This window comes from Phyllostomus hastatus, unplaced genomic scaffold (genome assembly GCF_019186645.2).
Source record: "Phyllostomus hastatus isolate PE091 unplaced genomic scaffold, TTU_PhHast_1.1 phas_scaffold_193, whole genome shotgun sequence".
NCBI lineage: Eukaryota > Metazoa > Chordata > Mammalia > Chiroptera > Phyllostomidae > Phyllostomus > Phyllostomus hastatus.
The window spans coordinates 3,302,775-3,322,708 of record NW_025334015.1 but is presented as its reverse complement, the minus strand read 5'-3'; the positions used below and the strand labels follow the sequence as shown (position 1 = coordinate 3,322,708).

Below are 19,934 nucleotides of genomic sequence, written 5' to 3'. Positions count from 1 at the left end.
TCTTTAGTCATGCCAGCCACATGTTAAGAGCCCAGTGGCCTCCTGGGGCTGGTGGCTGCTACCTTGGGCCACATGGGCACAGAACATCCCCAGCATCACAGCAAGTTCCAAAGAAAATGCTGCTCTAGGCTTTACCGGATGTAGCAAGGTGGCCAGGAGCACGGATTCTGGAGCCTAAGTGGCTGGACTCAAATCCTAGCTCTACCACTGATTACTGTGTGGCCTTGGGACATTACTTAACCTCTCTGTGCCTCATGTTTCTCATCTCTAAAATGGGGATAATAACAGGATGTTTATGAGGAAGGAATGAGTCACTCCAGTTAATCAGGGTAATCACTCTGAGCAAGCAATAAATAGTAAATGCTTTGCTTAGCGATTTTTATTGCTCATTTATTTAACAATTCCCTTAACAAACACTTACTGAACAGCTTACTTTACACAGACATGACACCAGATGCCTGGGCTGTCGGTAATCAGCATGTGCTCTTGCTGCTCTCGCTGTCGCTTCCTCGGTTTCCTCACCTTCAGTGAGAAAACGTGGCCAGCTAATGCCGCCCCAGCCACTCACCCCATCTAGTGAAAGGAGACAAGATGAGAAACCAGTCCTCCTTTGCAAGTGAACACTGCCGGATAAACAAGGGTTAACGTTTTTGGAAGTGAATTCAACTGCATTTCTGTTTTATTAGAACCATTCTCACCAAAAATCACCTCCCAAGCCCCCATACATTCAAAATAAAAGAAGCAGATGAGGTCCCAGCTACTACCAGCACCCTGTTGAAGGGGGATGGGAGGGGCTGGAGGGGCTGTGCCTGAGCCCCACCCATCCCTGGTCCTGAGGGAGGGAAGAGAGCAGGGCAGCCACTGCTGGGACAGGAGGTGGAGACCAGCCAGTGGTGGTTTCTAGTCGCACTGCGTCAGCAACACACTGTGGGACAGACCCCTGTGGGGCCTCACTTTCCTTACCCAAAATATGAGGGGCATAAAGCACGTGAGCATTTCCCCACCCAAACTGTACCACTCTGGTAAGCTCCCCACAAAACGGTGCAGGAGCAGGAGACAAGAGGAGGGGACCTTCAGCCAAGCCGCTGGGAGGCAGAGGGGAGAGGAGTCTGAGGAGCAGGAACTTGCCATCAGTAGTCACAACTAGTGGTGGACATGGGAGACTGGCCTGCCAGGCTTATCCCAGAATTGGGGTTCTGCGACTCTGGGTTGCCTCCTTCTTTGTGTAGATAAGGAAACCGGGGCTCAGAAAGGTTCCACTCTTATCTCAGGTCACACAGCACTTTAGTGCCTTGTTCTAGAGTGTTCTAGAGTGTGTTCTAGAGTGTGTCTGGCAGGACAGTGAGGTACAGAGGGCAATGGGGGCACCCCCCCTGAGGCTCTGAACTAAGAGGCTGAGACTGAAACCCCAGGACACTCTGCCCCCGAGCTGGGCCAGGCCTCCCCTTTCCTCCTTTGACAATTGACCCAGGGAACCAACTTCAACTATCCCTGACAGGGCCCTGAGGAAGGTCAGATCCCTTGGGCCACAGGCAACGCATTAAAAATAAATCCAAAACCTTAATGAAATCTGCGCATCATCAGCCTGCTGCAGTGTGCCTGTGCACGCCGTGACCAGGGTGGTGAGGTCAGCCTGCAGACCATCGGGCAGGGCAAGCTACTGGAAGCCCATGAGACTTGGATTCTGTGGCTGCCCGGCTCCCAGTCAGCCCAGGCCTGAAGTTCTCTGGGTCCCCTTGGTTGATTGGGGCCTCCCTCAAGGGTGTCCTCGGCACCAGCCACAGCCCAACCCCCATGACCAGTGTCCTGATGCCCTCAGAAATGAGTGCGAACTCCTATAAGTGTTAGCTCTCCATCTGCTGGGAGGCGAAGATAATGGAATCATGCCACCCTGGCCAGCAGGCCACAGTAGCAACTTTAGGGGACACCTCCTTCACATGGCAATCCTGGGAGTAGGTCTAGTTCCCACAGCTCAGTCCCCGGGGTTTTGCTGACCTGCCCCCTGCCACTTCACACATAGTACAGAGCAGGGGGGACAGCTCTCATTCCACGGGGGAGTCCTGGCCAGCACTCACATAGCATCTGCGGTCCCAGGTCCAGGACCCTTGCTGCTGGGCAGCAGGTGGCTCATGTCTCCCTCAGTTTATGTACAACCCCTGGGCATGGTAGTTTCTTTTTCCTTCAGTTTCTGAATTTCAGCTGAAGTATGACTCACCTAACTCATCGCTTGTCAATAGTAATTTCCTCTCTGACCCATAAATCTGTATTTCTGGGCACAAGCGTCCCAGCTATTCTCAGCCTCCACCCCTCCTGGGCTCCATGGCTGGGAGACACAGAGGCTGCTGTGAGTGTGTGTCCATGTGCACGTGCACACACATTCCAGCCGTGTCCTGCTGCTCCCCAGGCAGGTGCCCTCCCAGGCACACCCTGCTCCTGTTTCTTCGTGGTGATCCTCCTACAGGACTCGGCAGGAAGGCGGACCCAGCAGGCCCACCGATGGCCCACGCAGGTGCCCACCCTGCCCTACTGCTCAGAAAGCCTTCTGACCCCCCAGCTCTGTGTCCTGGCCTCAAGGGGTGTGTCACTGTTGAGGGGTCTAACCTGACCTCCCCACCACAGGGTTTGGTGCTGTTTTTAATTGTGGTTAAAAAACCACATAACATAAAGTTTACCATGTAATCATCTTTAAGCATTCTGTGGTACTAAGTACTTTCATACTGTGGTGCAGCCATCCATGCAGATCTTTCCATCTCACAGACTGGAAACTATTTTTGAAACAACTGCCCACTTTTCCTCCCCCCAGCTCCAGGTAGCCACCATTCTACTCTGTCCCTCTGAGTGACCATTTTGGGTGCTGTCTATAATGGTACCATACACTACTTGTCCCACTGTGACTGGCATACTTCACTCAGCACGGCGTCCAGCCTGGGTCAGGAACTCCTTCCTTTCTCGGGCTGCATGGTATTTGGTTGTGTGCATGCACCATATTTCCTTTATCCAGTTGACCAGTTTTTTTGATGCCAGGCCAAGAGCAACAAGTGCTTAGTAACAGTGGTTCTCCCTACTTGCCCTTTCCACTCAAAGGCCATCAAGGTAGGGGCCAGGCAGATACCTGCGGGCTCTGAGATAATGTGCATACCGGGCATCAAGAACACAGAGAGGAGAATGGTGTCAGGTTTGGTCCTCTGGTTGCTTCCTCCACTGCCCAGTGCTGACTGAGCATCCTGAGCACCTAGCACCTGTGTGACTATCTGCAGGGTAAGTGCATCTGCCAAGTCCTTAAAGGCCCAGCAGCAGGAGCTCGCCAGTGGGGGCAGTGAGGGGAGAAGCACTCTAGGCAGAGGTGATGGCTGCTTTCTATTCCAGGGTAGGGAGACCCTGCCACCTTCCTGAGACCCTGGGAAAGAACTCTGTCCCTTCCTCTCAGAATGCCCCTGGGGGCTGGAGCTCTGGGTGACCCCAAAAGGCCCTGTAGGTGTGGCAGGGCTGCCTTCACATGTGCCTTTGTGGTGTTCAGCTCCATCTCAGCCTCCCATAGCTGCCCTGCTGCTGGCTGTGTAATGTGTGGCCTATGTAACATAGTGTCAGTGTCTCTACCTGCTGTCTGGGGGGCGGAGACTTAGGGACCTCAATCCACCACGCTCAGGCCTGCTTGCCCTCTTAGGCTGGGCTCCCCTACCCACCTCACCTCCAACACCTTTTGTTAACCATTTCTTATCCAGGCAATAGGGTTGGCTGATTCTGTAGAAGAAATCTAAGGGGTAGAGCAGAAGTCACAGAGTTGGTGGGGAAGCTGGCAAAGAATAGGCAGGAGATGACAGGACCAGCAGTCTGTGGTCCTAGATCCCCACAGATGGCCAAGTCAGCCCCAAGGTCATGAGAAGAGACTCTAATGCTCCAACCTCCGACCATTCTAGAGGCAGGAGAAGAAATGAAAAAGTGACACCTGATCTTCTGAACCCTCCAGCCCTTCCCTGACTGCCAGTCTCTGGGCAGGGACACAGGATTCATGGGGGCAGGGGCAGGGTGTGGGAGGTATCCGAACACCAGGGCAGGCTCAGCTGTCTGCCTGTGGTGAGGCCTTTCAGTCCCCAGTTTGGTTTCCAGATCTGTAGAGGAGGGGCATTGGCAGTGCCCGCCCAGAGGGCTGTGCCAAAGCCACAGTGGAAAACCTTAGTGCAGGTGCCAGCCAGGGGGTTGGCGGGGCCTGGAGACCCCAGCAGGGCAGGGGACCTGGGCCAGAGTTCCCGGTTCAGAGGCATGGCCTCTCCACACATGGCCAGTCTCCCTTCTCTAAATGCTTCAACTGCTGTGCACACACCCGGTTTATCCCACTGCTGCTATGTGCCAATGTGCCTGCTTTCCTGGGGGTCCAGTCTTGGCATGGCCTCACCCTTGGAGAGGAGAATCTGCTAGAAAAACTGCCCCAAAGGCCCATGAGCGCTGACCCATTAGGGAGGACCTGAAGTGCCCTTTTCTCTCCCCTTCTCTTCCAGGCACTTGGACTCAGGTGAATTTTAAAGCCAGGTGGTGGTGGTTAGAATGACTATTCTATCTCATACTAGTGAATCTGAGTGCTATGTGCCAGGCCTCATGTTAGCTGTTTTCCATGGATTCCCTCATGATCCCCAAAACAGCTGGTAAGTTACAGATAAGGAAACTGAGTCAAAGGCTACTGGTCCAGCTTGTGCTGTGTCCGGGGACACTGTGGTGGGATCCAAATACAAGTCAGGCCTGGGGGCCCCAGAGGAGCCACTGGCGCAGGAGCTGGGACAGAAAGGAAAACTGGCAAGTGTGCAGCAGGTGGCGGGGTTGGGCACTGGTCTCATGGGGTGCTGTGAACAGCCAGGCCTGAGCAGGAGCACAGCTGGGGAAGGCTTCCCAGAGGGGCACAAAGTCCAGGGGGTTCTCACCTTGTCAGCACCCTCACCCAGAGTCATAGACACCAAGGGAAACTGAGGCCAAGAGCAGTTCAGACAACACGAGAGTGGGAAGGATAGTGCTGTGGGGACCAACTGACCTTGACTGCTCACACCCTCCCTTCCTGCAGAGCACAGCTATTATTCTAACCACCCACACTGCAGACCCTTTGCCAGGGCCACACCCACCAGCTTACCTGGCCTGAGTGGCTCTGGCCCTAGGCCTTGCCCTCTGGCCAGCCAGGGTCCAGTGGGTGCCCCTGTACCACACTTCACACTACAGGTCTGCATGACAGCCATCACTCGAGCCCGGCTCAGGCAGCAGTCTCCCTGGGCCTCCACCACAGGTGAGGTGCCCCTCCCAGCTGCCAGGGCCCAGGATGCTAGGGTGCTGCAGTCTGCCTGCCCACCCCCCTGTGCCTACTCCCATGCCCACCTGTGCTGGGCAATCTGCAGAAAAGGAGGCCACTTCAGGGTTCTCAATGCTGCCTGTCCACTAGCAGCTGTTGACTTGCTTATCTGGCCCCTGCTATTCACCTTGTATCCAAATCTGCTGAGGCCTTGTCTCCTGCTCCTTCCACCCCTGCCCAGGAGGCTGTCTGTGGTGGCCTGTGCTCATGGGCCTTTGCCACTCTGTGGTGGAATGCCACCTGCAGACATCCCGAGCTGCCCCACAGCCCTCACAGGGCACTAGTCATTGCAGCAGGCTGAGCACTGGACAGGAAAGACTGGCATGTTCAAGAGCATTTTGCTATAACCATATGCAGAATCCAGGGTAGGACCCTATCCTGGCATGGCCTTGACCTATGGTGGGGGGATATGCACTACCAATTCTTATCAGCCTGTCTCCAAGAGTGCAGCCAGGCTGCAGAAGGCAGAGGGTGTGGGCAGGTGTTCCTAGAAGCAGTAGAGAGAACCCCTTTGCTCCCAGGTTCCACAGGAACTGTTCTGGCCTTGCTCATAGAGGTTGCTGGTCTGTGCACAGACCAGCATCATGCAGGAGCCAGAGCAGAACCTGCAAATGGGCAGCGGGGAAAAGTGCCCATCCTGCCCGTGGCACTTGCTCCCACAGCCAGGTGCCACACAGCAGATGGCAGTGGGCTCTGGTTAAGGGGACCACTGCCCACTGCTCCAGACCAGCCCCTGACCTTGCCTGTAGCCAATGTGTTTACTCTTGCTCTTGTTTCGTCAGCTCAGCACACTCTTAGAGGGTCCTAGTTTGGATAACAAATTGAGTGGTCAGGCCCACTCTCATGAGCAAGGCCAGGGGAGGCAACCAGCCCCAACACCCAGTGCAGACACCCAGGCTAGGAGAAGAAACCCAGGCTTCCCCTGAGCCCAGCACACAGGCGAGGGTGCGACCCTGGGAGGGAGCCAGTAAGGGACTCAGGCCAAGAGAGGTGACAGCCACTCTCTCAGGGCCCCTGCTGGCCAAGGAGCAGACCACCAAGGAGCAGACCTTGACCAGGGGAGTGATCAGGCCACTGTCTGACTGGGCCTGGGGCACGTGGGGCTCAGCCTGTTCATGTCTCAGTTTCTTCATCTGTAAAACAAGAACAAAGCTTTGTAATTATGGTGTTTGGTGCTTACACGAGACGACCCATGTAAAACCACATGGGAAGTCATGAGTCACCACCAAGCGTAAGCTATTGTGTTAGCAGCAGTTTGGTGGGGAGGCTGCCCCATCCCCCTACCTCATGGAAAAGTGAATTGACCTCCACCTCTGTGTTCTGGGATCTGAGATCTCATTTGGACAGAGACCCAATCACAGGATTCTCCAACAGGGCTCAGAAGTAATATCCAAACCCAGCCGAGGGTGTGCAAACATGTGCCCATGAGCACACATGTACTTACTCAGATGGGGGGCTGGCCCAGAGCACATATGTGTGTGCATAGGTGTGTAAAGAAGTGAGCTGCTGCACTGGGAAATCACTCAGAAAGAGGCTTTGTGGTTTGCTGAGTCCGCCTTGATGGGCCCACAGAAAGGAGGCCTCAGCCACAGCCACTGTCCTGAGTGGGCCTAGGGGTACCTCGGTCACCTTTGGCAGGCTGACAGCTTCCCAAATCAAGTGGCTTTGAGGGGGCAGATGGGCACAGACACCAAACAGAGACTCAGGTTTCCCCAGGGCAAGGACCTTTGGCACCAGCACGCCCAGGGACATATGTGTCCCCACACTAGGTGAAGGCAGAGATCTGGCAAAGTGGAGCCACAGGGGTCAGAGACCAAGTGAAGAAGCAAGGTTGCAGCTGGAAGGGAGTAAGTGGGCATGTTAGCTTGTGAGGGGCCAGGCCTAGCTGGCTTTGCAGGCATGTAGGCTCTGAACTGATTCCCCTTCCATTGGGGCTGTCCACCCCCTTCCCCACCACCTCTGGGGGGCATAGAAACTACTCCCACCTGAATGGACCCGGCAGGTCTGCCTGCTTTCAGAGTTATCCAGGTGCTGCGCTGGCCTGCAGAGGCCAGAGACTGTCGTGGGTGGAAGGTAGAGAGGAAATGGGAGGGGAGGCAGTTAGACACCAGGGAGAGGGTGTACGGCAAAGTGCCTTCAATGCCAAGCTAAGCATGTTGCAGTAGGGAAGATACAGAAGGTTCTGAGCATGAGCAGGCCTGTACGGTGGGTCAGGCAGTGAGGTGGACTCTGAAGAAAGATCACAGTGGGAGACCATGGAAGTAAAGGTCTGGCCTGAACCAATATTGGAGGTGGTCTTCCCAGGGCCTGGAGGCAGACTGGGCCAAAGGAGCTAAGGCCCAGCTGATGAGAGGAGGAAGCGCTGAGGACACCCCTGGGGTTTCCTACTGCCACCAAGACAGGTGCTGGAAGAGAGAAGCCTGGTAGGGAGTGCTCCGGGAAGGCAGATGATGATTGGACTTAGGTGTGTTGAATTTAAGGCCATGATGGAATATACCAGACAGTGAATGAGGCATAACAGCTCCATACTGGATATGGAAAAACTGAGGCTGAGAGAAATCGAAAACCTCTCACCAAATAAGGCCAGAGTTAGCCCTTGAGATGGGCAGGTGTCTCTTCTGAGTATTCCAGCCACCTTGCTCACCGCCTCTGCTTTAGTGGGTGAAATGGGACTCACTAAAGCCCGCTCCGGCCTCCCAGCAGCCAGAAGTGCAGCTGAGGGACTTAGAGGGACGCAAGGCGGAGCGGACGCCCTTCGGGCCCTTTCCAGGTTGATAATTACAACAGCCTCTGTTTATTGGCATTGGTAATGTGCCAGGTAGTTTATATTGATTTTTTTCTAATCATCCTGAAAACCTAGCAGGGACAGCACTGTCTTTATTCCCAGTTTATGGATGAGCAAACCACAGCTCAGAGAGGTCACCTTGCCGAGTTGCACTGCAGAGGAGAAGGCTGTCTGACTTCAGGGTTGCCCCCTGCCACCCTCAGCCAGAGGGAGCAAAGAAAAACAGAGCAATGTAAGGGGAGGCTGTGACTGCTCAGGCTCTGCTATCAGCCTCAGAAGTGACAGGGGCCAGACAGGAACCAAGGGTCAGATCTGGCCTTTCTGGTGAACTGGCCTTTCTGCTGTGGGGGACAAACTCCAAGATGTCCCCCCATGTCCTTGAGTCCTGCTGCCCATGTCTGTGTGTGAAGGTGCCCCTCCAGCATGGATGCCACTGGGACAGCAGTGGCAGGCTTCCGCTCCCCTGGCCACTTGGGTGGTGCAGGACTCCACCTTGTCGGCAGACTTGCTCTAGGGCCCCTCCTTGCCGGCCTGACTAAGTGAGTGGCCACATTGGAGCAACCCATGTGGAAGGAACTGCAAGAGTCCTCTAGGAGCAGAGGGCAGCCTGCAGGACCTGTGGCCCTCGTCAAACCTGTGACCACAAGCAGGGGACTCTGCCTACTGCCTGAGCAGGCAGGAAGCAGGCCCTTCCCCAGGCAGCCCTCTGGTGGAGAGCGCAGCCCAGCCAATACCCAGCAGCCTGTGTGGCCCTGAGCAGAGGCCCCTGCTAAGCATGCCTGGGCTCCAGACCCTCAAAACTGAACATCAGAAACACATGTCTTTTTAAGCTAAGCATACAATGACCTGTTAGACAGTAGTAGAAAGTGTGTGCCTCTGTTTTGGGAACAGTGACTTTCTTTTCAAGAAGCTGGTATGGCCACTAGAATGGGCCTGGGGTAAGGAAAGAAACAGTGCAAGGAAGGAAGAGAAGGACACTTTCCAAGACCTGGTCCAATCCTAGGGCCACCTGGGTGCAGGGGTCTCTGCAGGGACTGCTCTCAGGCCCCACGAACTCCAACACTAGCCATGACCATCACTGAGTGGCCTCGTGCTGCTTTCTGTCAGTCTGACTGGGACTGTCCACTGTCCTGTAGATGATAAGTATGTCCCTGCTGAGCATCTTCGCTCGCCCAGTCCCACACAGTCAGACCCCAGGACCCACTGTGTGGTGGCTCTCACAGGGGTGCTCCATCAGGCCTATGTCTTGCAGCAAGCTGTCTCTCAGCCGCTGCACCCCACCTCACCCCCACCCTCACGCAGCTGGGCCATCTGTGTGCTCAGACCCCAGCCTATAACAGCAACATGGTGTCCCCACAAAGTTAGGCACCTGGGTTAAGCTCTGAGGGCCTCCTACATGGAGGCATGTGGTGCGTGGAGACTGTGAGCTACTTGATTCAGAAAAACCCACTGCAGCTGGTATCCTTATTCTCCTCAAAAACCCACAGTGAATCAGAATGGACTTGCGCTTGCACGGACAGCACCAAACCCCAATTTTCCTTTTTTACTGAACCAGAATTCAAAGGCTGTATGTGGGGAAAAGGAAGAAGGGGTCAGTGATGGGGTGGAGAAAAACAAAGGAACTACCTGAAACAGTGAATTGACACTGCTAGGCTGGAAGAAAACCAAAGCATACACATATGCTTCGCTCCACACCTGAATTGCTCACACTTCCCATTCCCAAGCCCTTGGCTTGGTTTTCCGGTCAGAAGGGAACAAGATGGTGCAAAATCTAGAGTCCACACTGCTGCTGCCCTTCCTATCACAAGGATCCAGGAGTGAGAGGGAGCAGGGGCCAGGCCAAGAGGTAGGATGTGGACCTCTCCAAGGCTGGGCCTTCCTCTCAGTGCTGCACCCTGAGTGCAGGGTGAGGGCCCCTCTCTGGAGCCCTCTGCCTGGACACTAGCTGGCAGAGCAGAGTCCGGGCCCAACAAGCTCAGGGAGCTCTGGCCCTGAGCAGGGCCTGGGAGGCCTGAGGCAAGTACTGGGTCTGCAGTAGGGGCAGCAGCATGAGATGGAGGTGCACCAATTCAGAGTCCAAAGGCCTGAGCTTGAGCAGCCCTGGTGACAATTAACTCCGGGACCTTGAGCTAATCATGCAGAACTTCTGAGCCTCAATTTCCTCATATGTGAAGAGGAGACCACCCTGCCTGCCTCCTAGAGCTGTTGTGAAGAACAAAGGACCAGACTTTATGAAAACAATAAATCCTGCTGGCCCAGCACAGGGATGTTACTGAGAAGGCTTGCAGTTCCAACTCAGCATCCCACAAGGACTTCACTTCAGTTCTTTGAGTGGAATGAGCTGTTGGAGTCTTGTCCCCTCCTCTCCCTTCCACTCCAGGTGTGGAGGAGGAAAAGGAGAGGTGGCCTGGAGATGGTGAGTGGAGCAGGAGCTGGTGGCTAGAAGCCCAGGCCAGGTGGGGGTGGGGCAGCTGGTGGCCAGGGCTGCAGGAGGACAAGGCTGCGTTAATGAAGTATGGATTGACTGGACTGGGAGCTGATTAGCTCTGGCACTGGGCTTTTCCTGAGCAGAGGCAGAAGAATCAATGCTAATCCCTTGATCCATTTAGGGGTTCCTGCAGGTCTCTGGAAGAAATCCATGCCTCTCTTCCATGGGGGACCTGGAGCTGCAGCCTGGCCTAATAGCTGTCACCCATTTTCTTTTAAATTTCCCCTCTTCTGCCTCCTGTCGCCATGTCCCTGCTCCCATGCCCAGTCCTCCACCCACCCTCACTCTTCTGGGGCCCAAACTGTTCTCAGCCAGCCTGGGGATACTCAGGCACTCAGAGGACAGAGGCTGGCTTTCTTCCATCTCATGTGCAGAAGCTCCCTGAACTGGCCTCTCGCTGATCCCGCCACCCATTCAGCACATTGACCATTTTCCACGTCAGCCGCCAGGCACCCCAACAGGCATCTGTGCATGCAGAAAGGTGGCTCTCCCCTCTGGTGGCCCACCCCTGCTCACACCAGGATAGCCATGTGCTGACCCACAGTCCGAGGCTCCCTAATGTCTGCCCCCAGCCTGTTTTCAGAGGTCATGCTGGTGGTCCCCACTGTGAAATATTATAGAAGCCATGAAACATGGGCAGGAAAGAAAGAAATGTGCTGTTTCTACAAAAACTAAGCTGAACACTCTCAAAAGACTCCAGAAGGTGAGTCTGGAAAAAATTTCTTCAAATTAGGTGCAGATTGGTGGGAAAAGTTATACAAATTCTAAGGGATACCACACCCAGACTGCACGCCCAGTGCCCTTCAGGCCTTGGATCACCAGTGGCAATGCACTGAGGTGAGGATAGTGCTGGAAACACCAGACAGAGCTGCCCCACTGACTGTGAGCCTGAGCACAGGCTGAGGACCTGCCTAGAGAGAGTGGAGGTGCCAAAAGCGAGCCAGTGGTGAGTGGGCCGTGTCTGGGGGAACATGGCTTCGCATTGTGTCATAAAGGGAAACATCGTGTACTGGACTCTTGCCTTTTTAAATGCTGCTTAACTTGAAACATGCATCAGGTGGATGGATCATTTTGAAGGATTCTTCACTTTAAGACTCCTTTGGCTAATGAACTAACTTTGAGTAACATGGCTTTATCATCTGTCAGAGACAAGAGTCTTGGATGGTTTCTGAGCTAGTTTATAACTGACCTTCATCACACTCACACACAGGTGAGCATGCATGCACACACATCCACACACATATTCAGTCTCTACACAATTATTCCTCATCACATGTCAGCCACAGCTGTGTAAGTGCCCCCTGCCCTCTGGGCTCGGGGGTGCAGGAAGGCAGGGTGTGGCCCCTCTCCCAGTCTGTTGCACTGCTGGTGGAATCTAACACACTGCCCACTGCAGATGCTGAATTATACTTGTTGAATGAAATTAAATAAGCCTCTTCCTCAGGACCTAAGGGCATTGATGAGGTATCTGTTTGAGCACCTGCAGACTCAGTAGAAAGCCTTTCTGTGCATTTGGAATTGTCCACCTTTGAAGCTGACCTCCCAGCCAGCCCTGCCTCCCCAGGCCCAGCCTCTCCCCTTAGCCTGACTGGCTCTGTCCCAGCCTCAGACACATCAGGGCCTTCCTGCCCAGGTCCAGACACTCCCTAGTTCTCATGTACAGCTTATGGCACCCTAAAACCCTTAGATTCCTATAAATAAGTCTTTCCAAATGGCTAATTTCCTGGGCATTGATGCTCAAATTATGACTGAGTACCATGGAAAGCTGTTACTTCACCGTCTTCCCTTGACTTTGTCCTTTAGTGTCTACCTGGTCCCCACTTTTCTCTCACAGAACATTTCTTCATCCTTACAGAGCCCTAGCTGTTGCATAACTGAAAATTCATTCAAACTTTTCCAATCCAGCCTCCCTATTTTAAAGAAGAAGGTATAGGCCAAAGAGGACAAATAGTGGACCCCCATTCCCAGTGGGGAGCCGACCAGAACCCTGTCCAGGCCACTTCTTCCCTTCTCCCTACCACTGCCTCCCTGTATTCTGTTACTGTCTCCAAATGACCGTACCAGGCTTCACACATGATCCACCCACTGTATGGCCTTCCTCTGTGTCCAATGGAGGCATCTGAAAGCACCAGGTGGGTGGAAGTGCTTCCTCATGTCTGCACTTGTTCAGGGACAAATGACATGACTGACCATAGTAGACCCTGGATACTCACACTCATTCATGCTGCCTGCATAGTTTGCTTCAGCCACACCTGGCTGCCTCCACCTGACTCACTCAAACAGCTCATGCTGCCTACCCTTGCCCCTGTCCATCTCTTGGCTTCCAGGTGTGGCCAAGCCCCTCCTCCATCTTGGTGTTGACTCTCCTGCCTACTCCCACCAAAGGCCCAGGGCAATTTGGGGTCTGTAGTGGATGCAGCCCGAGGGCTGACCCTGTGACCACAGACAAGCTGCCGCCTTTGCTTCCAGGCTCAGGCAGAAGAAAAGGGCTGTGGTAAGCTAGGCATCCTTGCAGCCTCATCTCAGACTTGGACCTTAGATCTGAGGTTGGGACAAGTATAGCCTCTCCCCTCCCCTGCCCCCCCTTTTTCCAGGCCCCCCAGCCCCAGCCCTCCAGGCCCAGGCCCAATTTCTCACAAACCCACCCCTGTGGCCAGCTGGCTTTCTTTAAGACTGGGGGCTCTCCCTGTTCTGCTTAATAACTGCCTGGTAATTAGCTGCATGATTTTGCTACTATGCTTATAATAGCCTCCATTAAAGTTATGGGATTTTCAAGCCATAATGACTTCCAGAGTAATTAATGCACAACTGGGTTTATTGCTAAGTTTATTTTTAGAGTTTTTCTCCCTCATCCCCCCTCCCTATCCTTTCATAGATATGTTGACCAAAGAGACAAACAGGACAGAACCATCTCTCCATGGCCCCCTTGCAGCCTTGCCCCTGTCTTCCTCCTTCCCCACTGCTGCTCCCATCTCTAAGAAGGTGCAGGGACTGCATAGAGGTGGCTTCCGCAGAGGTGGGTGGCTCTGTATCAGGCCCTGTATATGCCCCTGTGCTCACCCTGCATCTGGCCAGGTTCAGGCACTCTGAGGCCTGGAACCTCCTTCCCCATGCACCTGACTGCAGCACAGGACCAAAGGGCCTGGATTTACATCTGGCTTCACCATGTCTTGTCTGTTACCTCAGGTGAGCCCCTGGTCCTTGCTGGCCTTGATGAACTCCATGCAAAATCCCACCCAGGGTTGTTGTGATACTGAACATGGACTGCAGAGAGTCATCTTTGGACACTACAGGTGCTCCTTAGCAGCTATCATTTAGTAATGACCACAGTCCAGCAGACAAGCAGGAGGTTGAGCAGTGCCAGCAGTAGAAGGCGTAGAATAGAGGGGGTTCTGGGAGAAAGAGTGAAGGCAGCCAAGTGAGTGCACAACAGATAGTAAGCCAGATGTGCACAAAGCTCACCTTTCCATTGCTTTCTTCATCCAGCACTTAGAACCCTCCCCAAGATGAGGGACATTTGAAAAAGCCAGGAGCCACTGAAAACCCAGAGGAAATCTCCCAGCCAGGCCTAAGATCAGTCAGCCAAACTGAGGCTTTGATCAGCCCTTCACAGCCCCATCGGTGGTCTTGGAGTAGGGGTATGGAACTGGGACTAGGGGTGTGGCATAAGGCCACTCCACTCATTGATCCAGCACGTAAGACCCCAACAGGCATCCTGGAGTGGACACTGGGCTCTGTCACCTACTGGGGCCATGGAAGAGGAGTTTGTAGGAGACACAGCACACATACCCCAACATTATTCTCCCTGCTCTGTATGTCCAGTGTTGGTCTTTGCCTGGAAACTTCAACCCCACTAGGACTTCCATTTTCTTAAGGAGATAAGGGCTGGCCTTTCACCTCTGCCTACCAGGAGACTGGAAGCAGAGCAGGGCTGTGGCGGTGGGCAGCATCGAGGTGTTGGGGGCATGCTGGGGACCCAGGGGCCATTGTGCTCTTTCCTGGAAGACAGCACCTGGCTCTTCCACAAAATGTCAGAACTATTTGGTAAACGGGCCAACCAGGAGGGGAACACATGTCTCCAAATGTGGTGACCAAAACAGTCCTCCTCCATAGCTCTCAGCCCTGCCAGAGGTGGAGAGCACAGGTGGCCTGGGGCCACAGCAGACAGCTGGCCTCTGAGGGCCATCACATTGGCACCTGCATCATGTGCGGTGTTCAGCATGGAAGTAGGAGGAAGGAGAACATGACATGACATTTTCCAGGGTGGTCATTGAGCCCTGTGCCTCCTCTCCCTGTCACACGAGAGAACAAGCCCCTGAGGAGAAAGCTGCCAGCGACTCTCTGCTGATCTGAGGCCACCTCGTCATCCTCACAAGGGGGTGCCTCTCCTGGGGCCCTGCTGACACCATTTTGAGTACTGTCTCCCAGGATATGGATGTCCGCAGCCACACCACCTCTTCTCCTTGCTGACACCCAGTGCCAAGCCCAGGCTCTGCCCGTGCAGAGCAGGTGTCCTACAGAAATTTCCTGTTGACATCAATAAGGGGAAGGCCCTTGCAGTGTTGCTTCTCAGGCCCTGTCCCCAAACATCTCTTGTTTGACCTCAAAGGAGTCCCCCCAGTGCTGACCCCTTTATCCAGGCTGTGAAAAAAACACCTGGGCCCAAACATTCGGACAGCCCAGGCCTGAGCACATGGCATACACCAGGTGCATGAGGTGCCAGTCTAAGGGTTTTATGGGCGCTGACTTATTTAAGTCTCAGAATCACCTTGTAAAGTGGCTACTGATAGTACTGATAGTACTCATGGATGAGGAAACTGAGGCACAGACATTTGCAACTTGGCAAAGGAAATACAGCTTGCTTGTGGCAAAGTAGGTGTTTAAGGCAGGTGTGTCTGAAGTCTGTACCCTTGACCTCTGCACCCTGCTAAACTCACAGGGTATGGCAATGTCCCATTCCCATTACTGCAGGGAACAGGGGCTCCCCACTCCCAGGCAGGCAGGAAGGAGAGGTCCTCAGGGAGATGGCGGTCCAGGCTCCACTGGGAAACCCCAAGCTGGGCCTGGTCCTGCTGGACTCGGGCCCCCACCCAGGTCTCTGGCCATCCTCTTCTGCTCTCTCTTACAGGTGTGTGCTTTGCAGGGTTCCTGACTGTGCACAAAAACAGCCACCCCTTCTCACACTCTGGCCAGGCTGGACTCTGCAAACCTGCTTCCGCAATGGGTGGGTTGTGAGCACTGGTAAGACCTGCTAGCCAGCATTCGGCTTCTCTGCTGTCCCATGTGTGGCCTGTCCGGCCCATTCCTGTTCTTTTCTCCCCTGTGTTCATCACGGTGCTGCCACCACCCCTGGGGCCGTCCCTCTCCCGACCTTGCTGCTGCTCAGGTAATGAGGAGCTGTGGGCCCAGCCAGCCTTGGAGATGCCAAAACGACGGGACATCCTTGCAATCGTCCTCATCGTGCTGCCCTGGACACTGCTCGTCACCGTGTGGCACCAGAGCACCATCGCACCTCTGCTTACTGCACACAAGGGTGAGCCATGCCCCTGTCCCAGCCCAGCCCCAGCAGGTGTCAGTGGTGGGAGTGAGACAGACAGCGCCAATGGAGTTATTTTCATTCGCCAGGCAGCTGGGAGGGAGCCTAAGGATGAGCCAGGCTAATGACCTGGCCCTTTTAGGGGTCTTGGCCCCTTTGGGAATGTGATGAATGCTACCCAGCCCCCTCCTCACACACTCACAGAGATGCATGTGCGTGACTTGAGTCCAGTTCCAGGATGTGCAGAGACAGGGAGCACTCATAGCAGTGGGGAGGGATGGATGAAGAGCATTCCTGGCCTGTGTTGTGTTTTAAAATCTTTCAAGGAGAGAACATCAGTTGCCCCTCTTTTCCTGGTTAGGTAGCCCTGATCTAGTTTGACCTAGTAAAAATAGGCCTGGCCAGAGGAAACACCCCACGAAGCACTGGTGGAAGAATGGGGCTGAGTCCCCAGCTTCCCCCTCCACCAGATACCTTTCCCTCTGATCTCAGGGTCCCTACACTCCAGAACATTCCATTTGCCCCACATCGGACCTGCCTCCTCAGGCCTGATTCTTCAGTCATGCTCCTCTCCCTTCTGCACTCCACAGACCTGCAATCTCGGTACTCTAGGGCAGCGATTCTCCCCTGGAACGGAGCACAGGATGGCATTGGGAGTGTGATACACATGAAGGCTCTCAGGCCCATCTCAGCGAGGGAGGTGACTAGGGCCCCAGGTAGGGCCTGGGAACCCACATGTAGCCATAACCCTAAGTGCCTGGGATGCAGACAGTAGCCAAGAATCACAGCCTGAAGCTGGGCTGCCCCACACGGTTCACATCTGGCCCTGCTCAGTCCCAGCAGTTCCCAAAGCTTCTGTAAGGAAGGGGCAAGCTGAACATCACTAACTTTACGCTGCCAAATGCCGGGCCCTTGGAGCCTGTCCTCCTGACAGTTATTCTCTCCTCCCAAGGCCAACATCTCTCTTTGGTGCCTGTCACTTTAGCACCATTGCTCTTCTACAACTACGTCACCCTAGAGGGGTCGAAACTGCCATGTATAAAGTGACATGACATCACGTGGCTTCCTTTCTTGGCAGAGCTCTAGGGCCAGACATGCTGGGCTGTTTTGCTAAGCACCGATCTTACCACCTGCAGATGAGGAACTGGTCTCCTGTCTCCACAGAGCATGCCAAGAGGGACCAAAGGAAAGTTGCAGTGAAATAAAGTCAGGGACCCAGGGAGGCCTTCATGACTCAAAGGTCACAGAACTATGAAGCCAGCAGGAGGGGCTGAGTTCCAGCTATGGCTGAGTCTGAGGCACAGCAGACCTTCCCACAGTACAGATCTCCCTGTTTGGGAGGACTTGTGTGGCAGAAGGAGGCAGAAAGTGGCTCTAAATCTCATTTCCAAGTCTCAGCTTCCAAAACTTGACCAACTGCAGGATAGAGCAGTCCTTATATAGCTTGGTTGGAATCTCACTCATCCCACTTTCCTTAAACTTGTTCTCTTTTTACAGTTTAACCCAAAACTCCTCCAAAAAGTAACCTTTCACCAACCGCCTCCATGCCAGTCTCCCACTCCTGCCCTCACAGCTCGTGACATCATATCCAGGCCTGCAGAATGGGCCCCCAGCTTTTCCTCCATTAGCCTGAGCGAACTCCCTAATTGCTATGAGCAGGTCTTCTTCTGGGTTCATCTGGATCTCCTCCCAGAGCCCAGGGTCAGACCTCACACCAGCACCCCACGCACCCCTTGTGCTAATCACAGTGGTGGGAAGGAGGGGAAGTGACAGAATGGCTAATTCACAGTGGCCTTCCCAGGGCCACACACCAGACCTTTCATGCGATTGCTCATTTCGTTCTTTCCATAGCTGCATGAAGCCACAAGGAAGCAGGACCGGCTACTGTCCTCCTCCTCTACCTGAGGGAAGGACAGGAGCTGCCTTGCAGTGTTCTGACACCTTCACTTGTATGGACTCCTTAATCCAGGCTGTAACTCAGTAAAGTAGGTGCTGCGGTTAACTCCACATCACAGTTGCCCAGACTGAGAAACCAGAAGCTAAGTGACAGAACAAGATAGCATTTGTGCCCAGGCATGAGCATTCTGATCATCATCACCCCCTGCTGAGATGGGATGAGAGCAGTGAGGGTCACAGTTGTTCAAATGGAAAGATATAATGAGGAAAAGAGGGGCTCGTTAAGAACATGACCACCAACAGCCCTGATTTCTCCTCCTGATGGACTACCAATGCCACTAAAGGGGAAAATGTCCAGGACATAAGGAAAAGCTCGGTCACTGGAGTGGGCTGCCATAGTGCCAGGGACTATTCCACCAGAGACCAGGCTTCTGCCAGTTTTCACACAATGTCCCTGGACAGATAGAGGTAAACATTAGCTGGAGGTGGGACAGCTGGGGTCAGTGGGCAGTTGGCTCCAAAGATGGTCGAATGAGTGTTTCCAGAAAGTGAAGATTAGGATGTCGACACCCAACCAGCAGAAGAGCTAGAACAGGTCTCCACCCATCCTTTGTGTATGCCAAAATGCAGGGACATCTGAAATCAGGAAGGATGGGTTCAGGACTCAAAATTATCTTGAAAACTTTGGGCAAAATGCTGGAATAAAATGTAGTGGTTAAGTGCTAAATTCTGCAGAGACACAAAAGATAGATTGCATAAGGCCAGGAGGGAAGAAGCCCTATTTGACTAGAGGGTTTGTGAGAAATCAGGGAGAGGAACCTCACACTCAGAATCCATAGTGCACTTGCACCATCAAAGCACTCACCCTGCTCTTGGGCACTGTGGTGTTTACTCCACATGGTGGCAGTGCCAGGGCCCAGTGGCAGCGTGGTCAGTGCTGGCCAGGTGAGAAGGCTACTAGGGTGGTGTGGGTCAGACACTTACTCTTATTAAACCCAACACATTTAGGAACGGAAGGGTCAGTCTTGGAGTCTGGTCTGCTGCAAACAGCCACAGGGCTGTCAAACGGAGAAGGAGGCAGAGGTCACCTCTGCTGCCTGGGGAGTCAGAACTAGAAAAATGCCCGAGAATTCCAGGATGCTGCTATTACCATCAGCTCTGACAGACAGAGCCCCAGGCAGGGATCTGATGGCCCACCTGAAGAGGAGCAGAGGGCAGGTTTGTGGGGCAGGGTGGTGGGGCATCCTGCCCAGTACCTGAACCCAGGGCCAGCTCTAGTACCTACACAACTGTCTCCCAACCCCACAGATGAAGGCAGTGACCCCAGGCGCGCTGCCCCACCAGGCGTGGACTCCAGGGAATACTGCATGTCCGACCGTGACATTGTGGAAGTGGTACGCACCGAGTATGTGTACACGCGGCCCCCACCCTGGTCCGACACACTGCCCACCATCCATGTGGTGACGCCCACCTACAGCCGCCCAGTGCAGAAGGCGGAGCTGACGCGTCTGGCCAACACACTGCTGCATGTGCCCAACCTGCACTGGCTGGTGGTAGAAGACGCACCCCGCCGCACCCAGCTGACAGCGCGCCTGCTGCGTGACACTGGCCTCAACTACACGCATCTGCACGTGGAGACACCCCGCAACTACAAGCTGCGTGGCGATGCCCGCGACCCACGCATCCCGCGCGGCACCATGCAGCGCAATCTGGCGCTGCGCTGGCTGCGCGAGACCTTTCCCCGAAACTCCAGCCAGCCTGGCGTGGTGTACTTCGCTGACGATGACAACACCTACAGTTTGGAGCTCTTTGAGGAGGTGTGGACCAGGCAGAAGGCAGGGGAGGGGTGCTCTGGTGTGGGAAATGAAGATGCTCCTGCGGAGGAGGCCCAGACTTCCAG

The 19,934-nt window shown here is 54.3% G+C and overlaps 1 protein-coding gene across 14 annotated transcripts in view; it reads left to right on the top strand.

Moving 5' to 3' along the window:
- B3GAT1 (beta-1,3-glucuronyltransferase 1) overlaps positions 1 to 19,934 on the top strand; it is a 29,150-nt gene that overhangs the window by 4,337 nt on the left and 4,879 nt on the right. For 2 of the 14 annotated variants that reach the window (XM_045860248.1, XM_045860243.1), the window contains exons 2-4: positions 15,731 to 15,843; positions 15,989 to 16,135; positions 19,343 to 19,851. In XM_045860248.1, coding sequence (XP_045716204.1) covers positions 16,024 to 16,135; positions 19,343 to 19,851 — 621 coding nt within the window. In that variant the 5' untranslated portion in view covers positions 15,731 to 15,843; positions 15,989 to 16,023. Of the gene's footprint in view, positions 1 to 4,496; positions 4,641 to 10,438; positions 10,531 to 13,623; positions 13,896 to 15,730; positions 15,844 to 15,988; positions 16,136 to 19,342; positions 19,852 to 19,934 lie in introns of those variants that run through there. The other 12 variants (XM_045860246.1, XM_045860244.1, XM_045860241.1 and 9 more) reach the window with 10 other exon arrangements.